The sequence below is a fragment of the Vombatus ursinus genome, unplaced genomic scaffold (genome assembly GCF_900497805.2).
Source record: "Vombatus ursinus unplaced genomic scaffold, bare-nosed wombat genome assembly UNPS02009835.1, whole genome shotgun sequence".
NCBI classification, from domain to species: Eukaryota; Metazoa; Chordata; class Mammalia; order Diprotodontia; family Vombatidae; genus Vombatus; species Vombatus ursinus.
Genome location: NW_020949613.1, coordinates 1,571,591 through 1,586,345, shown reverse-complemented (window position 1 = coordinate 1,586,345; position 14,755 = coordinate 1,571,591). Strand labels below are relative to the sequence as shown.

Genomic DNA, 14,755 nt, shown 5'->3' with positions numbered 1-14,755 from the left:
TTATCCTTCACCTACATTCCTTCTGTGTACTATCTCACACTAATGATGTGCCTAATGTAAATTTTTGTTCAATCTAACCATGCCTTTCAACTTTTGTTTTCTCATGAAGTTGCCATACAGCAGCCCAATTTTTAATCTGAATAGCACGGTCTTATTGCCTGGAGTCCTTTGTATTCCTACTGATAGTGAGTCCACATGAAGCAGCATGGCACCGAGGAAAAATACTGTGATCTGAAAAGTAAAAGGACCTGAGTTCAAATTCCAGATTTGCTATTTTATTACAACCTCTCTGGGTCTCAATTTCCTTATCCATAAAATGAAAGCATTAGATGAATTCTAAAGTGATATTTAATTCTAAATCTATGATCTACCCTAATTTAAGGATCTCTTAGATCTCTATCTAACTCTACCAACACTAAAGATTTTTTTAATTTTTTTTTTTTTTAGGCAATTGAGGTTAAGTGACTTGCCCAGGGTCACACAGCTTATAAGTGTCACGTGTTTGGTCTGAGGCTGAATTTGAACTCAGGTCCTCCTGACTTCAGGGCCAGTGCTCTATCCACTGAGCCACTTAGCTGCCCCTTTTTTTAAATTTGTTAACACTCATAAAGGCTTACCTAGTCCTGAATTTTGACCCTTGGTCAGGGATATGAAACACTGAGGACATGTTTCTGGTAATTATTTATTAAGCACCTTATTAAGGATGGAGCCGTATGTTATGTCTGCTTATAAACATAAACTCTGTGATTTTTTTATGCCAACAGGGAAAGCCATTTCCTAGCCGTCAAAGGTACTCTATCAGACTTAAGTTCCTATTTCTCATTATGAAGCAGCTGTCAGCATTTCCTAATTAGATTTGCCAAGGGAAAACTGTTTGGTGTGGAAGGAAGCCAGCCAGCCTAGAGGTGGCAAAGGGGATGGACAGTGGACATAGTCCTCTCCAGCTGGCTCCATTATCCGGAAATGAATCTGGTACACATTACAATTAAAGAGAATTCCCAAAAGCAACAGATTCATACCATGGAAAGTTCTTGATGAAAGGTGATAAAAACAATCAAGGCTGCTTCTCCTCTCTCAAAAATAAATAAATCTCATTTCAGCAAAATCAAACTCCCTGGAATCTACATCATAGTTGATAGCTTTGATAGGGAAATATATTTAAATGATGACAGTCCAAAAAGTTAATAATAAGAATTCCTTATTATACACATGGAGCTCAGAGCCAATTTACAAAAACAACCACACAAACAGGCTAAATCTCCCAAAGTGCCATTTACAGTTCTTGTCCAATAAGTACTATCCTACTTAATGCTCCTCCAATAGCGCATTCTGAGACCTCACTTATCAAAGTCTAGCCCATTATTTCATCACTTCTCATAACTTCCTTAATGACACAGAAACAAACAAATAAAAAAAAATCACTATTCTTCATTATCCAGGTGAAAGTACATTAAACATGTGACCTCCAGCAAGCTTCCTTACTTATCTGGGCGTTGGCACCTTCATCTGCAAGAGGATCAGTGGTTTTCAACTCCATTTAGCAGTAGAATCAGGCTGAATACAACTTTATTCAAAGGCAGTTAGGAACCTAGGCTCATTGAGCTGGACACAACCCTAAAGGTCACCTCATCCAGCCCCCTCATTCTGGGGTTGATGAGATCCAGAGAGGTTCAGTGATCTGCCCAAATGAAAGAGCCAGAATTTGAACCCAGATCCTCTGACTGCAAATCCTGCAACTCTTCGCCCTGTACCATTTTTGTTGTGGTGGTGGTGGTTGTTCAGTCATTTTTCAATCGTATCCAACTCTTCATGACCCCTTTTGAGGTTTTCTTGACAAAGATACTAGAGTGGTTTCCCATTTCCTCCTCCAGCTCATTTTACAGATGAGGAAACTGAGGCAAACAGGGTGAAGTGACTTGCCCAGGGTCACATTGCCAGCATGTGTCTGAAGCCAAATTTGAACTCAAGATGAGTCTTCCTGACTCCAGAACCAGCACTTCATCCACTGAACCACCTAGCTGCTCCGTACCATGCTGCCTCCCATTTTACAAAGAGAAACATAGATTCAGATTATGATAATAAAAATAGGGGATTTCTATAAACTTAAAAACTCAATTTGAGTTTCTAACCACTAGATTAGTCCTTCCAGCTTGAAAATGCTGATTTTATGAATTGAGGCAGTCGATTTTTTTCAAGGCCTCTTTCAGTAGACAATAACCCATCAAACACTTATTAAGCACCTACAATATGCCAGGTAGAAAAGTGAAAGTCTCTGCCTTCAAGGAGCTTACATTCTAACAATTCTATGATGTCTCATATATAGAAATGTGTGTGTGTGTCTGTGTGTGTGTGTGTGTGTGTGTGTGTGTGTGTGTGTGTGTGTGTACCCAAAGCACACACAAAGTAGATACAAGCTAACCTTGGAAAGGAAAACACTAGCAGGCTGATCAAGGTATGGAGAGAAGGGGGAATATGAAAGAGATGTCAAGGTGATTGCAAGGACATAATTTAACATCTGACTGGATATATGCTGTGAGGGAGGGTAATGAGCCAAACAAAGACAAGATCAAGATTAAGAACCTAGATGACTGAAAGGATAATGGTGCTTATAGACAATAACAAAGAAATCCAAGAGCGTAAGATTAAAGGGAAGATGAGTGTTTAGGACATATTGAGTGTGAAATGTGTACGGGATACCTTGGGTTTGCTACTTCTTAGTCGAGTGAGACCTAAAACCCCTCCAGTTACTTTACAGATCTACTGAGCCAAAGGAAAAGATTTATTCTGGTCATAATTACAACGAGTATTTTGCAAACTTGATTGAGGCCGTGGCACTGTTCAAATAATGTAGCCCTCCAAAATAAAAAAATTTGCCTTAAAAGATCATTTTTTAAAGGGGTCCTCTCCAGAGACAATTATTTGTTATTGTTAGTATATTACTTTCAATGTTAATAATGACACCATGGCTTTTTTTATAGAATTGTTTTTACACAAAACAGCAGACAACCTGACTATAGTTCCACAGACAACTTGCATTTGGGAGGTTTGAGGGGAGGGAGGGCTTGTTAGGAAGAAAGTTCTTCATTACCCATAAAATACAAAGTGTAGAAATCAAGCCTCTTTTAAAAAAAATCATTTCCAAAGCATTATTTGCTCATTATCAATTTTAGAATCTTTATTAATGTTATTATTTTATTAACTTATGTTAGAGTTGTGGGCTTTTTTTCAAAGGAATTCCAGTAATCAGTTTACATCCAAGGTATTCCATTACAAGAAACACTTCCATCAAGTATGAAATTTTTTAACTATCAGTAAGAGATATGAAACCTAAGTTCATAGTACAGGACACACACACACAACATACTTTCACAATTACATATTCTCAAGATGATGAAAAAAGGCCCACGATATCACCAGCCTCGCCATGACTGAGCACTCACAAATGGGGTGACAACATTTATGCTAGGCAAGGGCAAAACTCAAAACACTCTGCATCTGAGAAATGATTTTGCACTAGATGTAGCCAGGCTACTACAGCCACCTTGGACAACAAAGTCCTTGGTAGCGGTCAAATGGCTTAGCACCAGAAACTGACGGGATTTTATCACTGGAAATGGCATCAAAAAAGAGGCTTTATTACCACCTGCCTTCCTGCCACACCTCAAGGACCAAGGGATCTTTCCTTCTGACTTGCAGCCATTTGTATTATCTACTTCATTAGAATGTGAGCAGGAATATAAGTAGGAACTCACATCAATTCTGGGTTAAAATAAACACAACTCCTATATTTCAGTGGGTATATAAGTAGGAACTCACTCCAGGACTGGGAAATTTCTGTCTACAGACAAAAAGATAAAAAGGCCTTTCTACTTTGTCACACTAGTTGATTTATTACGAGTTTTATTGCATGTTTAAGGCCGATTCCATGAAAAAGTATAGTGGAAAGATCACTGGCCCGAAAGCAAAGAGACCTGGGTTTAAGCCTTGGCTCTACTACTAATAAACTGTGTAACTTTTATTACATGCTGTGAGGGAGGGTAATGCGCCAGTGGTTGCCACTGGACCCAGATGGCTCCCGAGGAATGGCATCACATCCCTGATGTCATGGTCCTCTTTGAGAACAAAGAACAAATGTCAATCAATTCCTATCATCTTTCTGGGCCTCAATTTTAACTTGTACAAAATGAAGGGGCTGGGCTATATGACCCCTTCTAACTCTAAAATTCTAGAATCCTGTGTCATGGAAAATATAAACAAAGCTTCAGACATAGATGTGATCTGTCATCAAAGAGTTTAGGAAACAAAACTAAGGCACATAAAAAAATGAAGTGGTAAAAACTACGTGGCGATAACTAGGCACACAGTAGGCATTCAGAAGGGGGAGAAATCAGTAGGGGCTGGAGTTCTGTGCAACTTCCCGGGACCAATCTAAGAGCATTAATTAAGGGTCTAGTATGTGCTAAGCACTGAAGAAAGCCAAAGAGGTCATTCATGCTTGAGTTGCCTTGGGGGAAAAGGTTAGTATGAGGTGGGAACTATAGACAAGCCTGAACTGTGAAATGACACAATATAACCACACAACTAACTATATATACTAGGCTTTTCACTGGAAAAAAGCAGGACATAATGCAAGGAGAGGCCAAATTATAGAATGACTAAAAGCCAGGCAAAGAAGTTCAGATACTGCAGAAGACAACTGAGAGCCAAAAGTAGATTCTAGATCAAGGAAGTCACAGGATGGAAACAGTATTAGAGGAGAATTAGCCAAGTCAAAGTAAATGCAATGAATAACAGTCGCATTTTATAAAGGCTTCAAATACTGGAAGTATTACTATCCCCTTTTGATAAATGGGGGATCAGAGAGGAAAGCTGACTTACCCAAAGTCACCCACCTAGTAAGTATTGAGGTCATTATTATTAGTCATAGCTACATGAAGCTTTAAGATTGAGTATGTACCTCTTGAAAGATGTTAGGGAGCTAAGAACAGAATGTGGAAGGATGCTAACATTTGGAAGAGGAATATGGGGACCGGTGAGATAGAAAGCACCAGACATGTGGAAGAAATAATAACAACCATATATATTTGTATAGCACATAAAAGCACCGTTTTATTCATTATCTCATTTGACCATAATAAGCCTGTGAGGCACACATGGCCAGGTTCTGTTATTCCTATTTTACAAATGAAGAAATTGAGACTTAAAGAAATTAAAGAACTACCAGAACAGCATGTTATCACAGAAGCCAAAGGAGAACATTTTGAGAAGAATGTATTCAACACTATCAAAAGAGAAAAAGTCAAGAAGAAAGATGGCAAAGAAACAGAGGCTGGATTTGGCAAAGGGGAAGCCATTTAATAACCGTAGCAAGCATAGTTTCTAAGTATAGTTGTTGCAGCAGCAGCCAAACTGCAAAATTAGGAAGGAATTCTAGTAGGAAGTAAAGGGGAAGGTGGTGGGAGGGAAGATTCAAAAGTATGGCAATGAAGAGTAATATGGAAATGTGCGAATACTTAGAAGGAGCTCAAGAGGCTTTTGCGTTGCAGAAAATATGGGCCTAATGTTTGCTGAATTAATCTGCTTTTTTTTTTTTTTGGTTCCTTGACCCTGTAAAGGCAAACGAGAAGGAGCCAATGCTAATAGGAAACTGAAGATGGTAGAAGAGATGGGAATAAATGTGGTAGATAGATTCAAAAGGTGAGAAGGAACTGGACTCAAGCAACAGGTGACTGGTTAGCTTTAGAAAAGAGGAAGTAAACCACTTTCTCTGAGACTAGAGGACTATACTATGCATAAAGTTGGATTTATGACCTCCATGGCCCTTTCCAAAACTAACTACTATAATTTTATAATGAGAAAGTGCATTTAGAGAAAATTAGAAAAATGCAAATAAAAAACTCTCATCAAACTGTCAAAGGTGATGAACTGAAACAGTCAGTGTTTAAGGGACAAATACCTGGAAAAAATATAGTTGATTGAGCCGTTGATTGGCCTAGTTATTCTGGTTAACAATTTGGCATTATGAGAAAAAACTGGGTATAGTGTTAGAACTCTGACTCAGCATAACCACTACTAGACCTGTACTCTAAGGAGACAAGGACAGAAGGAAAGAGTTCATATGTACCAAAATAATCAAAGCATTACTCTTCGCAATGACAAAAACCTTGGAGAAAAGTAAGGTGCCCATCAGTAGGAGAACAGCTAAAAACCTGTTATATAAATGTAATGGAATATTATTATACCATAAGAAATAACAAGTAGCTAACTTTGTGACCCAGGGCAAGTCACTTAACCCCAATTGCCTCACCAAAAAAAAAAAAAAAAAGAAAGAAAGAAAAGAAAAGAAATAACAAGTATGAGAAATTCAAAGAAACTGGAAAAGACATAATGATAATTATAGTAATAATAACTAGCATTTCATTAAAGCTTTAAATTTTCAAAACTCTTTACATATTATCTCATTAGATCTTTACAAAATCTATGAGAGAAAGATAGGTACTGTTATTATCCTCATTTTATAGATGAGGTAACTAAGGCTAAGAGAATTTAAACAACTTGCCCAGAGTCATACAGCTAGTTTCTGAGGCAACATTTGAACTCATGTCTTCCTGACTCCAAGTTGAGCAATGTACCTACTAAATCAGCAAAAATGCTGACCTACATTGGTAGAATGAGTTTCCTCATCTGAGAGTTTTCCATAGCAATGAAATCATAGCTTTAATAGCTCTCCCTATCACTTGAAGTGCATATGAGAAATTCAAATAAACTTGAAAAGACATATGAACTGATAAAAAGCAAAATAAGTAAATGCAAGAGAACAAAATGCCCAATGACTTAAATAATAGTAGGATCACTGACAAGAGCTGAAAAACACAAATCCAACTCCTTCATTTTCTGGAGGTAGAAACTTAAGTTCAAGTGATGCAATAATTTGCCCAGTGTCATGAATAAGTGGCACCACTAAGGTTCAAAATCAGGTCCTTTTATTCTCAATCCTGTGCTAAAAACCATACAAAAAAAAAACACATTTAGATCAGGAGTTTTGAGCCTTTTTTTTGGAGTGGGGGGGTTAGTATTATTTTGGACTCTTGCCAATCTGGCAAAATCTACTATATCTCAGAATAATGTTTTTAAAGACATAAAATACACAGGATTACAAAGGAATTCATGTGGAAATGGAATGTCATATAGAAACGAAGATTTGATTTGAAAATAAAGATGTCATTTTTGTTCTTATCCAAGTTCACAGATCCCCTGAAATCTACCCACAGACCATTTAGGGTCTATGGACCCCAGGTTAAGAAAACCTGATTTAAATTAATTTAATGGCCAATTTTAATTCCATTGACAAATGATGTAACAGCTCCAAATTCTAAAGGTGATTGTTGCTGTTCATTGGAGACCCATTTGGGGTTTTCTTGGCAGAGATAAATGGAGTGGTTTGCCATTTCCTTCTCCAGCTCATTTACAGATGACGAACTGAGGCAAATGGCATGGTGTGACTTACCCAGGGTCACAAAGCTAATAAGTGTCTGAGGCCAGATTTGAACTCAGGAAGATAAGTCTTCCTGACTCCAGCGCTAGCACTCTATCCACTTTATCACCGAGCTGCCCTCTATAAGGGATAGACTACATATAAACAATATTGCATATGCTGCGTCCATTTGATTTGCTTATCTGTTTCTCTTGGTTACAGAGGAAACCTGGGAGCTAGGAGAAGCAGATGGGATGTAAAAGAAAAGAATCAATAAAACCCCAATTATCTCCATCTTTTTAGTAAAACAGGATCTAAGTCCATCCTCTGAGAATAAGGGGTGGGCAAAGGTATTGGAGGTTTAAGAAGACCTAAGGTCTGAAAGAACTGCTGTGCTAGAGAACTAATGAGAGATGAAAAAGCAAAAAGGACCATGTTGAAGTCAAATAATATTCATCTCATGAGATCAAACCATCAGGTTCTGCATCTTCCTGCAAGAGTGCTTTGCAGTCCAGAAATATGTTTCGAGAAATTACCTAATAAAGGTAGACTAGCTGAGAAGGGTGTGAAGGCTAGAGATCTTAGGTTCATCACAGATTTAAAGCTGGAAGAGTCTTCAGAGGCCATATAAGTCCAACTTCCTTCATTTAGGGAAGAAAAAGACCTTAGAGGTCATTTAATCCAAGCCCTTTATTTTACAGATGAGGAAGCTAAGGCACAGACAAGTCAAGTGACTTTTACAAAGTCAGAGAGAGAAATGTATGTTCATATGTGTGTAATTATATATATATGTATGTGTGTATGTATGCACACTCATACACACCTTTAAATGTGTATATAGTTTTATTTGTGGGGGGAGGTGGCAGGGCCACAATTTGAACCCAAACCCTCTTGCTCTAGATCCAACATCCTATCCACCTATCTATTGCACCAGTCCTTGGAAATTTATTTTCAGAAGCACATAGGGGTTAAGCAATTTGCCCAGGGTCACACAGTTTTCGTGTTCTTTTCCTCTTAAAGATGAGTCCTAACCCCAAATCACTCTGGTCCCAGACCAAGCCCAATTTGGTCACGGTTTGGGCCTGGACTGGCTCAGAATGAATATAAATAGCAATTGTTTCTGTTTTGGCCAGAAACCCTGAAGGTCTTCCCCTCCCAGATTGATTTTTTTTTTAATTAGGTAAATGAGGCTTTCTCTGCTTCATTTCTTACCTAGCCTTAATCACTGATTGCGCATTGCCTCAGTCAAACTGAGACCTGTTAAAGACCTCAGCTTAAAAAGGCTGAAGTCTCCCACTGCATCCAGGGTCATCTCCAGTCTTCCTGATCCATATCTGGCCACTGGACCCAGATGGCTCTAGAGAAAAAAGTGAGGCTGGTGACTTTGCACAGCCCTCCCTCACTTAACAATTCACTTGTATGTCATGGCATCACCTCCCCGATGTATGATCCTCTTTGAGAATGAAGGATAAACATCAAGCAACAGTTATAAAAGTATCAGAGGCAGAATTTGAACTGGGCCTTCCTAACTCCAAGCCAGACAGCCCAGCACTTCATTCACTATGCCAGACTAAATGTATTCATAGCCTGCAATTATACTCTTTACTCTCTCAGTAAAAGGTGGCCCTTAAACCTGTCTGCCTGGGCTTCAGTCTCCTCACCTGAAAAATAAGATTTGATTAGATCAGAATTCTCCATTCTTTGTGTGGGAAGCGGATACCTTTAGTCTCCAAAAAAGTCCATGAGTGATGGAGGGAGTCATACTGAGAGAGGAAGTCCCGAAGGAGGAAATGGGTAAAGTAGATTTCAAGGTGGGGAGGTAAAGGAAAGAGAGACAAATGATTTAGACATCTACCAGGTAAAGCTTTCTGGTTCTGCTAGAAGATCCAGATCTAGTAGGTGGAGGACCCTTCAGGCAGATGATTTCAAGGGTCCTTCCAACTCTTAGAGGAGACACACTAAGAGGTTCTGATCAAGGAGTAAGAATGCTTAGTGAGTGATGGCGAAATTAGACACTGCTCCTAGGGATAACCAAGTCCAGGAGTCAAGAAGTATAACTCAAAATAATAAGCACAGAGAGTCTAATTTTCTTTTTAACTGAATTCTGAAGAGCACAGTTAGAGCAATGGTTAACCTTAGGAAGAAATGCCTCTGAAAGGACTTCTTGTTCATTTGCTTCCCTTGACACAATCTCTTTATACTACATTTTGGGCTACTGAAAAATTTCCATTTAGTGTCAACAGAAATACCTGTCATTTCCAAAAAACTTAAAACCATGGTTTTCCTTTAAAAAAAAAAGTATAAAGAAAAGTTCATAAAAGTTTACACATCAAGGTAGTCAACAATTTACAGAAGCAAAGAGGGATGAATGATCTTGGTCCAGTGAAAAGAATAGTAGCTCCAGAGTCTCTGAGGATATGGGTTCAAATCCTGCCTCTGCCTTACTACCTATATGACCTTGGTAAAGTCACTTAACCTCCCTGTACCTCAGTTTCCTCAGCTATAAAATGAGGATATTGGAATAGATCCTTCCACCCCTATATCTATGATTTAACCTTGAGGCTCTACAAATACTACCACAACAAACAGTCAGACTTTTCCAGTTCCACCCCATTCAGTATGGATGACATCTTCTGTGGCCTGTGAAAATTATTAGGTTATGTATTTCTATACTGATGGCTGGCAATCTCACCTAAAGATCCCACAACTAATTAAAGGTACATTTAATACCTTAAACCAAAGAGATAAACCATATGTTTGGAAAATGCCTTTGAAAAGTAAACTACCTAAAGAAAATAGGTGTCTTTTCTGCCACTGAACTTAAAAGACAAAACAAAATCAAGGGCTTTGCTGAATTCCCAAGTCAAGGAAATCCCCATGATTTCCAGACCCAGAAGAAAAAGTGCAATAGATTAGCACTGAACTTGGAATCCCTGAATTTGAATCCCAGCTATACCACTCAACTCTGTAGGTAACCTTGGGTAAATAAATTAACCTCTCGGGGATTTCAGTTTTCTCATGTGTGAAACAAGGGGTTTGAACAAGATGACCTCAAAGGTCTCTTCCAACTTTCCCTCCTGTGCAAAGAGTAAACCAAAGACATCTACAGGAAGAATATTTGGAAAAGGTAAAGAAAAAAAACAACATACAGTTCTGAGATTTTTTTAAAAAAACTGTCAGTAATGGAGATCACATCTAGACATAAGAACAAATCAGACAGAACATTTCATTTCAGCAAACTATCTTTTTGTGAGGATGATTTGGAATGAAAACAGAGGCCAAGTAACTAAATTTCAACTACTCATTAACCTTCAGAAACCCTCCCTAGTAATAGAAGAGCAATATAATTTAATAAATTTCCCAGACTGGGAAAAAAGTGTAATTCACAGTCTTTGAGGCAGTAAGTTCTACCACTTCCTGTGTACTTTTAGACCTAGAGAAATATCAGTTCCTACACACCCATAAAGGTGGACATTTCTCTCTGAAGATTATTCTTCATCTTGGCTCCCAAAGTGATGCAGGTTATTAAAGGTTCTGAGACCCTGAAGTCCCCAGATCAAAGTACTATCAGCATGTGTTTTTTGACAGGTCTGACAGCTGAGTGATTGATTCATGGATGTAAACAACTTAAGAGAGAATGCATCACTAAGAATCCATTAAGTCTGGATATCAAAATTTTGCCCTCCTTGAACCTGGATCAGGAAGGAGGAAGGCCAGGTAAAGGCTCTGCTGATTTTTATTTGGGGGGGGGAAGGAAGGTTGATAGGGAAGAGAAAAGGGGAAGCAAAGTGAGGGAGAGAAGAGAGGAATAGGGAGGAGAGTGTAACTTCCCAGCTGCAAGGCCGGGCATCCAGCTTTTTAGCAGTGGACACCAGGAAACACACCTCAAATTCCCCACACCCAGTTCTGTCTCCACTATCTTTCACTACGTCAACTACACCCAATGCCAAAAGCAGGACCAGCCAATCTACAGCTGTCCTGAGCACAGCTCACCTGCCGATAAGGCTCAGAACACATTCCAATTAAGATGCCCACATAGGTGTGCTGACTTCACTTCTTCACCACCTGGAGAATCCTAGCTGTTAAGAAGGAATGCACACTCAGGCTAAGCTCTGAGAGGGCTCTGGATCTGGCCGGTGGCCATGAAACCCAGAGGAAGATGAAGCCCCAGAAAGGGACAACTCCCTTTTCCAATGGGTTTGGGATGAGAAACATTTCCTCATAGGCTCATAGATTTTGAGCGAGAACGGACCTTAGAAACCATCTATCTAGTCCAACCCCCTCATTTTACAGAGAGGGAAACCGCGACCCAGTGAGTGGAAATGACTTCCCCTGGTTCACACAAATACTCAGGGACACAGCCAGAATTCGAATCCAAAGGCTCTGACTCCAAATCTAGCATAATAGGGAATTGGGTTCTTTCATCAGCATGAAAGAAAGAGTGCCCAGAAGCCTAATTCACTGGATTTCTGTCCCCTAACTTGCCAAGCCCAATACAGTTTTCTAATTGCACAAGTCTCTACCTTAAAAAAAATCCAATAAAACAAAATTGAACTTTTTCCGCCTGTGGTGTGTACCCCTCAGTGTTCACATACGGGGGGAACAAGGGAAGCAGGTGAATGAGGCAATGGGACACCTGTCCATCCAGATTTCCTAGGAGTCGGGGGAGTGGGGAGGAAAGAAGGCAACCAGGTCAGGCAGAAGGGGGCTGAGGCTGGCGGGGCTGTCCCACAACTGGGCACGCTCCCCAGGAAGCAGCCGGCAGGAGCTGCGCGCGCCTGCCCGCTCCCTGGCCTTCCCCAGGTGAGCCTGGGCGCCCTGCGCTTGGCACACTCACCTCGGGCAGCTCGCGGAGTTGGTTGGCGTCTAAGAGCAGCTCCTCCAGACTGCGGGTGTAGCGGTAGATCTCCTCCGGGACGTAGACCAGGGAGCAGTGGCGCTTATCGATGGTTTCCACATGACGGTTACACCGCCACAGGGGGATGCAGTGAAACATCGCCGCAGCACAGAAACAACAACAGCAGCAGCAGCGGCCACCGCCGCCCCGAAGCCGCCGCGGGTCCTGGGCAGCGCGCGCTTCCCGGGTCTGCTTCGCGAGTTCCTGATGCCCCCTCCGCCTACCTCACTGCTGCTGCGGCTGTTGCTCTTCCAGTGAGCCCGGGCCACGCAGGCTCTTGCCCCAGTAGTTCTCCTCCTTTCCCTCCTTCTTCGTCCTGGCTGACTAGGGGGCTGGGAGGTCAGGAAGCGCTCCCAGCAACCTCAGGCGCCTGCAGCCGGCTTCCAACCCTCCCCCCGCCCCCTGCCCCTATCCCCTCCCACTTCACCCAGCCTCCAGCCTCCAGCTCGGCTCGGCGCAAAAGCTTCCTACTTGCCCCCGAGCCGGCCCGGACTGACTGAGCATGCCCAGCTGCCGCTACCGCCAGAGGGAAAGCCACCGAGGAGTTTATTTTGCAGGCACGGGGGATCCAATAGTCCAGGTTTTACTAGTAGCCAAAAGGGGAAAGGGGTCAGGAAACTATAGGACCCCAACTCTAGATCCTCCGTATCCCCCCCGGAGTGCAGCTTTCTCACCCAGCGAAGGATGTGATTCCATTCGGAAGGCTGAGTCTGGAAGGGGCTGGGGGGCCAAAGAGACAAAGAGGATTGAGAATGGGGACCGGGGCAACTGAGGAAAGTAAACCGAGGTTGATTTGATTTCACCTATATGCTCCCTCTACCACCTCTCTGCCTCTGAAAAGTTTCTCTTCCGGGGTCAGCTACGCAGAACCAGACAAGTAGATCTTGCACACAAGTAGATCTAGCCCTGGAAAAGAATTTGTTGATTTATTCCGATTTGTATGTGCCACCGCCCTAGAAACACAGTCATCAGGACCCTTGTGCTATCACTGCAGCAAGTGCAGTTGGGTAGCCCCAGAAGTGGAAGTATAGTTAGGACCCAGAGTAGGGGGGGTCGGGAGGTAGGGGTGGACGATGGCGAATATAAGGACGTTGTTCAGCTCCCCACAATCCTCCACAGCTGTCATCTCCACTGTCGGTACCCTTACCGGGAGTTTGTTATGATCAGACAGAACCTTGATCTACCCAGGTTCTAATCCTGCTTCTCACATGGTTCTGTGTGACCCTGGGCAAGTCACTTAATCTTTCAGTGCCCCAGGCACCTCATAAAGATTAATATACAGATGATTGCACATCACCAACAGCATTGGTGGGGATAATTTTCAAAGAACGAGTTCCTTACACCGAGAAAATAGTCGATTTTTTAAATTATTTTTTCTTTCCATTAGTACCATATGAATCACCTGTAAAATCTGCTTCCCCCCCACCCCCGCCCCACGATCCTGAGCCTAAGTGTAGGTTCCCAGGGAGTACAGTGGTCATCGAGGAAAAGGAAATGAATCAGAGGATGTCTCTGGACCAGTTTTTCCCTAACTACCTGATTGCTTCATGCCTCCAATCAGAACTGGTGCTGATTGAAATGTTCTAGTAGCAGCATGGAGTCCAGGTCAACATACTAATATCTAACCACTTAATTTTCATAAAGAGTAATCTTAAACTAGAAGCCATCAGTGTTTGTTGTTAAAGCAGGAAATAAATGCAGAAAATGTTACTGTCAGTAAATCTATAAACATTCCATTCAAAAATATTTTCAAGGAACCTACAATGTGTAAACTGTTGCTTTCTATAGAGATACAAGGTTGATGTATAATGAATATTGTCTATTGTAACCATACCTATGATTGTATAAAGAGGGCAGGGTTTTCTCTACCTTCAAAGAACCTACAATCCAACAGGGGAAGTGAAAATACAAATAACTACTAAAATAGCAGATAAGTGGGTGAGATAATTAGTGCTATAACAATTGTATTTGTAATGCACTTCAGTTTTCACATTTTAACATATGTTAGGATCATAGGATTTAGGGCTGTAAAGAATTTTAGAGGTAATCTGATCCAGCCCCTTCATTTTATAGGTTAAGAAGCAGAGATCCAGAGAAATTGAGATTTGTGAGAAGCCCCGCTGGTAGCAGGCAACAGAGCCTAGTTCTCTGTTCCCAAATCCAGTGCTTTTTGATTCAGTACTCAGGACCAACCACCATGTAACATGAGCACTAAACCTCACTAAGGTTAAGTGACTAGACCAAGATCAAGAGACTAGTGAGTAGTCAGTCAAGTAGGGCTAAAACCCAGGTCTTCTGAATTCTAATCCACTACACCAGTCAGTATCTCTGCTACTAAAATGATCTGCTATACATAACTTGTGACATCTCAGAGTCTATACCAT

General features: G+C 41.1%; 1 protein-coding gene across 1 annotated transcript in view; it reads right to left on the bottom strand.

Moving 5' to 3' along the window:
• LRRC1 (leucine rich repeat containing 1) overlaps positions 1-12,736 on the bottom strand; it is a 189,546-nt gene extending 176,810 nt beyond the window's left edge. Inside the window, exon 1 of the mRNA XM_027853009.1 lies at positions 12,312-12,736. Within this exon, the coding sequence (XP_027708810.1) occupies positions 12,312-12,470 (159 nt within the window). The 5' untranslated portion in view covers positions 12,471-12,736. The remainder of the gene's footprint in view (positions 1-12,311) is intronic.
• Positions 12,737-14,755: the final 2,019 nt, after the last annotated feature.